Source organism: Apium graveolens, chromosome 10 (assembly GCF_009905375.1).
Source record: "Apium graveolens cultivar Ventura chromosome 10, ASM990537v1, whole genome shotgun sequence".
Lineage (NCBI taxonomy): Eukaryota > Viridiplantae > Streptophyta > Magnoliopsida > Apiales > Apiaceae > Apium > Apium graveolens.
Genome location: NC_133656.1, coordinates 62,642,411 through 62,649,394, shown reverse-complemented (window position 1 = coordinate 62,649,394; position 6,984 = coordinate 62,642,411). Strand labels below are relative to the sequence as shown.

At 44.0% G+C, this 6,984-nt stretch overlaps 1 protein-coding gene across 1 annotated transcript; it reads right to left on the bottom strand.

Annotated features, from left to right (window-relative positions):
• Positions 1–2,886: 2,886 nt before the first annotated feature.
• On the bottom strand, positions 2,887–4,443 carry LOC141690615 (uncharacterized). Its single transcript, XM_074495400.1, has 2 exons — positions 4,273–4,443; positions 2,887–4,158 (listed from the first exon to the last, which is right to left on the bottom strand). The coding sequence occupies exons 1-2, from the start codon at positions 4,441–4,443 to the stop codon at positions 2,887–2,889; spliced, it is 1,443 nt and encodes a 480-aa protein (XP_074351501.1).
• Positions 4,444–6,984: the final 2,541 nt, after the last annotated feature.

Genomic DNA, 6,984 nt, shown 5'->3' with positions numbered 1-6,984 from the left:
ATTCACTGAATTTTTAAAATATTACAAAAAATCAGGGTTCTTACAGTCTCCCCCCTAAAAGGATTCCGTCCCGGAATCAATCCACAAATAGATGGGGGTACTTTTCTTGCATGTGACTCTCTAATTCCCAAGTCGACTCCTCGACATTGTGATGCCTCCATAAGACTCTGACTAGATTGACACTCTTATTTCGGAGTACTTGCTCTTTTCAGTCAATGATTTCGACTGGCTTCTCAATATAGGACATATCTGGTTGAAGGTCTACTTGCTCATGCTCCACTATATGTTTGGCATCCGCATTATACTTCCTCAACATTGATACATGAAAAACATTATGAACCTGTTGAAGATTTGGAGGTAAAGCTAACTCGTATGCCACGGGTCCTATCCGTCTTAGAATCTCGAAAGGTCCAATATAACGGGGGCTCAGCTTCCCCTTCTTTCCAAATCTCATCAATCCTTTCCATGGTGATACTTTTAGAAATACCTGGTCACCCACTTCATACTCTCTATCCTTCCGTGCCAGATCGGCGTATTTACGATGTCGGTCTTGGGCTGTTGCTAGGCGTCCTCTGACTAATTGAACTATGTCCCTTGTACTTTACACCAAGTCGGGACCTAGTAACTTTCTCTCACCAACTTCATCCCAATACAAGGGTAAATGGCACCTTCGGCCATACAACGCCTCGTATGGGGGCATTCCGATACTCGCATGATAACTATTGTTGTAGGCAAACTCTATCAAAGACAGGTGTTCATCCCAAGAACCCTTAAAATCAATTACACACATTCTCAGCATGTCCTCCAATGTCTGAATGGTTTGCTCACTTTGTCCATCTATTTACGGATGGTAAGCAGTGCTCATGTTTAGTTTGGTTCCTAGGTATTCCTGAAAGCTCCTCCAAAATCTGGAGTTGAATCGGGGATCTCGGTCAGATATAATAGCTACTGGCACTCCATGTCTTACCATAATTTCCTTAATATATAGCTCCGCTAATCTATCCACTGTGTAGGTTTCCTTGATTGGAAGAAAGTGCGCTGACTTGGTTAGTCGGTCTACAATTACCCATATTGCATCACGGTTAGTCTTAGTTCGGGGTAATCCTACCACAAAATCCATAGCTATCTGCTCCCATTTCCACATCGGAATTTCTAAGGGTTGCAAGAGTCCGCTTGGTCGCTGATGTTCTGCCTTTACTCTCTAACAGGTCATACACTTATGGACCCACTCCGCTACATCCTTCTTCATGTTAGGCCACCAGTAGTACTCCTTCAAATCTTGGTACATTTTGGTGCTCCCTGGGTAGACCGTATATCTAGAGCTGTGTCCTTCACGTAAAATTTCATCATTTAATTCTTGGACGTTAGGGACCCATATCCTGTAGGCATGCCTCCTAATTCCCTTCTCGTCTGGTTCACACTTGGCCTCCTCTCCGCTTACCAGTTCCTTGTTCTCCCTCAACACTATTTCTTGGCATCGCCTAATCTTTTCCAGTAGCTCCGGTTGCATAACCATCTCATACAAGCCTTCGGTCCCTGGCTCAGCGACCTTGACCTCAATCTCTAACTTTTCAAATTCTCTGCTCAAATCCTCTGACATGGTGATCCTTTTCAATCTTTCCTTATGACTAAGGGCATCGACCACCACATTGGCCTTCCCCGGGTGATAAAGAATTTCACAGTCGTAGTCCATAATCAATTCTAACCACCTTTTCTGCCTCATGTTTAGCTCCTTCTGGGTGAAGATATATTTAAGACTCTTGTGGTCAGTATAAATCTCACACTTTTCTCCGTATAGGTAATGTCTCCACATCTTAAGGTCAAACACTATGGCGGCTAATTCTAAGTCATGGGTGGGGTACCTCACTTCATATTCCTTTAATTGCTTGGATGCATAGGCAATCACCTTACCGTGTATCAGCACACATCCCAAACCCTTATGGGACGCATCACTATAAATCACAAAGTTTCCTTTATCGTCTGGTAGGGCCAGCACTGGGGCCGATACCAACCTTTTCTTCAATTCTTGGAAACTCTCCTCACATTTCTCTGTCCAAACAAACTTTTCTATTTTCCTAGTACGTCTAGTCAACGGGCCTACTCTCTTGGTAAAATCCTTTACAAATCTTTGATAATACCCGACCAGTCCAATAAAGCTTCTTACCTCGGTGGGCGTGGTTGGTTGTTCCCAATTAGCAACAGCTTCTATCTTTGCAGGGTCTACGAGAATTCCTTCCTTACTAATCACATGACCCAAAAACTGAACTTCTTTCAACCAAAATTCACACTTTGAGAATTTGGCATACAATTTTTCTTTCCGTAAGATTTCCAATACTATCTTGAGGTGTTCTGCATGTTCCTCCTCCGATCTAGAGTAAATTAGAATATCATCGATGAAGACTATCACGCATTCGTCCAGATACTTCTTCAAGACTCTGTTCATCAGATCCATGAAAGCCGCGGGCACGTTAGTCAAACCAAATGACATAACTAGGAACTCATAATGTCCGTACCTAGTGCAAAATGCAGTCTTAGGTATATCTTCCGGTTTGATCTTAAGTTGGTGATAACCTGTCATAAGATCAATCTTGGAAAAATACGTTGCATCCTTTAGTTGGTCAAAGAGGTCATCTATTCTTGGCAATGGGTACTTATTTTTAATGGTCAGCTTGTTCAGCTCTCGATAATCGATGCACAGTCTCATGATGTCATCCTTCTTCTTTACAAATAATACGGGTGCACCCCACGGGGACACGCTCGGTCTAATCATTCCTTTATCCAATAGATCTTGCAATTGATCAGCCAATTCTTTCATTTCGACGGGGGCCAAACGATACGGGGCCTTTGATACTGGTGTCGTGCCGGGAGCTAAATCAATGGCAAATTCTATCTCCCGATTCGGGGGTAGTCCGGGAAGATCCTTGGGAAATACATCCCAAACTCATTAACTACAGGTATGGTATGGATGTCAGGGGTTTCTCGTTTGGTATCCACCATGTGAGCCAAGTAGGCCTCACATCCTTGTCTTAAAAGTCTCTTGGTCTGCACCATAGTTAGAAATTTCTTGATTTGCCGTTGCCCCTTAATTATTATATTCTTACCACTAGGTGTTTTCAATTTTACTTTCTTCCCCTCGCAATCAATCCGGGCATGGTTCCTAGATAGCCAATTCATTCCTAATATCACATCAAACTCCCCTAATCGAAAGGGAATTAAATCTACTGGGTATCTCACTCCACCTAATTCTAGGTTGTAGTTAGCATAAACTTGATTTACAAGGATAATCTCTGGATTAGCTATTTCCACTTGCAAAGATTCTTTCAAAGGTTCCACTTTTAAGTCCAATTTTTCAGCAAATTCCTTAGATACGAAAGACTTAGTAGCTCCAGAATCAAATAGCACATTGGCGGAATTGGAGTTTAGGAGGAGCGTACCTGCTATAACATTGGTGTTCCTTATGGCATCTTTCACAATCATATTAAAGGTCCTGGAAGTCGGCACTCTGTTAGATGCAGCTACACTACCCCTCGAGCTAGTTGGGGCTGCCGCAGGGCAGTCCTTCTTCATGTGTCCTATCTTTCCGCACTGAAAACACTTAGCCGCTTCCTGGTTACAAGCTCTGGCATAGTGCCCTACCTTACCACATTTAAAGTATGTCACCGGTTTCTGCATACATTGCCCAGAATGCTTCTTACCATAGCTTTTGCATTCTAGCAGAGAAGGTCGTGGTTGGCTATGATAAGACATTCCCGTTTGGTTCCCGCTCTGGGCCACACTCATGCTCCCTGATCCCCCGAATCCTGTACTGTGGTTGGGTTGGGAGGTCGTCCCCTTGACAAACTTACTAGGGAAGCTCTCCCCTCCCACACTCCTGCTTCGACCATCAAACTTTCCTTTCTTAGTTTGCTTCATTTTCTGGCTCATTTCACTCCCTGTTTCAGCTATTGTGGCCTTCTGCACTAGGGTGGCATAGTCAGTTATCTCCAGAATTGCTAGCTTGTTCTGAATCCACTGCTTCAATCCCTGTTGAAATCTCTCAGCCTTTTGCTCTTCGGTGCCCACCAGCTGTGGCACAAACCTCGATAATTCTGTGAACTTAGTTTCATATTCCGCTATGCTCATATTCTCTTGTTTCATCTCTAGGAACTTTCGCTGCATCTGAATCTCCATAAACTTCAAGACATACTTCTTTAAAAATAACTCAGTGAATCTTTCCCAAGTAACAATCCCTTAGGGCTCCATATTTTTCTTGGATTCCCACCAATAGTTAGCCTCACCCTTTAAGAAATAAGTGGCAAAATTAGTCTTGTGGGCTTCCTCAGTGCCAATTCGCTCAAAGGTCTTTTCTACCTCTTTCAGCCAAGCCCTGGCCTGAACTGGGTCAGCAACACCGTGAAACTCTGGGGGCTTGACCGACTTGACAGATTTAAACGCATTAGCCATGGCCTGCTGGGGTTGCTGGGGTGGTCGTTGCTATTGTAGGTTTTCCCTCAGAAATTTTAAAAACTGCTCCATAGGGTTCACTGGCACTTCCATCCCCTGAGTATCTTCAGCCTCTGACTCTTCATAGTCCTCATCATCATACTCATTTTGTTCTTCATTAATTCTTAATGGTGGGGTCTGTTCTCGATGCCCTTGTTCATTATTATTGCCCTGGCCGCCAGATGCAGCCCGGTGAGTTCTTGTTACTATTCTCCTTGGCGGCATTTTCCTGTTACATAAACTTATTTAGGTTGTTTTTACTTTCCAATCCTCATGCTTCCTGATTTGTTATGACAGTATATAATTATGCAGGTATGAAAGAAGATTAAACCACAATCTAGAAATTGCAACTAATCAACATGATAATTATACATAATTTGGCCATATGCCAGGTCTGGGCACAACATACTGAATAATAAAAGTACAATCTGCATTAATACAATAATCCTTAGTTGGTGGCACTATCAAAGATAACAACCAAAACAACTATCATAAAATAATTAAGTACCACCGTTGAGGAACAACAACCAACTACTAACAGTGTCCACTAGCCACGAGCAACATCACGAATCCGCCTCATAGCGTGGACCACAATTCTGATAACCTCACGCCTACTCACCAAGTCACGCTGTGGGGATAAGCGGTGAATCCTACCGATGGTCCTCTACTCTATGCGGCGAATGGTCCTGCGCACGCATCGGGCGCTGGGGTATTCTCGCCTGCCTCGGGCCTCTATTCTCATGTGCCGCTCGATGGAAAGCTGGTCCCTCAGCTCGGCAATACGGGCCTCGGCCGCTTTCAAATCAGTAGCATAGCGACCTACCACCCAGTCGTGATCTGCAAGGGATATGACTGGTATGGGTGGTGGAAGTAGGGAATCTGCAGGAGTCGTTGCCACACCGTGAAGAATAGGGTCCATGCCATCGTCGGTCTCAGTCCGTGCGGGACTAACTGGTACAGGGGGCGGGGTGGGTGTCCTCACTGGGGTGGCTGCCCCTAACTCCGCCTCTAACTCCTCAGTCAGTGCAGTGACTCTGGCCTGTAGAGCTATCATCCTATCAATCAAAACTGCTACTCCCGTCTCGTTCTCGAGCTCAGCGACTCGAGCCTGGACTGCTGAGAGCCGATCTAACAAACGCTCTATCGACCTCTGATGCACATCCACCCTCATCATCTTTGGAGATGGAACCTCTGTGCTACCGTATGGAATATCCTCATGAGGGGCTATCTCAGTGTCTGACTCAGTGGGGTCCTCCTCTGGGTCCTCCTCAAGGTCAATCTCCGGGTACTCGAATACCTCTAAGCCCATAGTGGGGGCAGGGTCAGCTACCTCGGTCTCAGCTAAAAGGGCCTCATCATGCTCTCTCTCGTACGCCTCTACAGCCTCAGGGTCTAATACATCGGGTACCTACAAGTCATTGAACACACGCGTTACTATCCTTGGATACTTAAATCACCCCTAAGGGTTCTTAATGTCAGTGCTACCCTCGTAGCCCGACTACGAACTCTATGTGAGTTCTACTTCATTGATTCAGTTGTAACACCCCCAATTTCAAGGTCGGGAATTCTGGTTGTTACGATCACTTAATATTGTCTAATAATAATTAATCCTCGTTTCACATCATTACTCGACCTTTTAACCAAACTCACACACACAGGTTATATGCTCAAAAACATTACTAAATTAACGTTAAAGTATTTAAGTTATTACAGACTGAAGGAAATTATCTCAAAAGGGTGAATGCCGAGAACAGCTCTACATGAGACTGGCTCGGGTCACAACTAGTCTTGGTTCAAGTACTCAAAAGGAAACTATCTCTACTCATCTACCTGAGGTGGCTAGCGGATGAACAGTCTACGGTACTCACGTGCGTCCCCTACCCGCTTATGGGCAGTCGTCCTGGTTTGGGCCATGCTGGTAATCTGTTGTGATATGATATTTATAAAAGCAAGAGTGAGCACTAACGCTCAGCAAGATATAGATATCCATTATTTAAATATGATCATTTAGGGAAAACAACCATTAAACATTGTATATCCAAGGTTTCTAAAAGTTTATATGCTTGTCAATTTTATGATAAACTCAACTTTAAATGTATCAGTTTAATCAGTTTATACTCGTACTCATATCATCTCAAAATCTCAATATGATGCTTGAACCAAGATTCTCAAATGGATGTGATATATATACATCAACATCCTTATTTAAAACTCAGCCTTATCGGCCTTCTGCTGTAGGTTTCACAACAATTTATCCAAAGTGGACGAAAGGTACTATACTGGAATAAACCACGTACCAGTGATCAACCGAATATGAAATTTTCTCTACTAGTAGAAGTAATACAAACCTAGCCGCCTTTGGGCTTATCAAGACATTACATGATGGTTGCCCATTTCTGTGCAAGTCCGAAAGTCAATGGTCACAGAGACCATATAACTGTATACTGCGCCACTCCGCGCTTGGTCACTACCCGATAACTCTCCGTGCCGGGCAGGCCACAT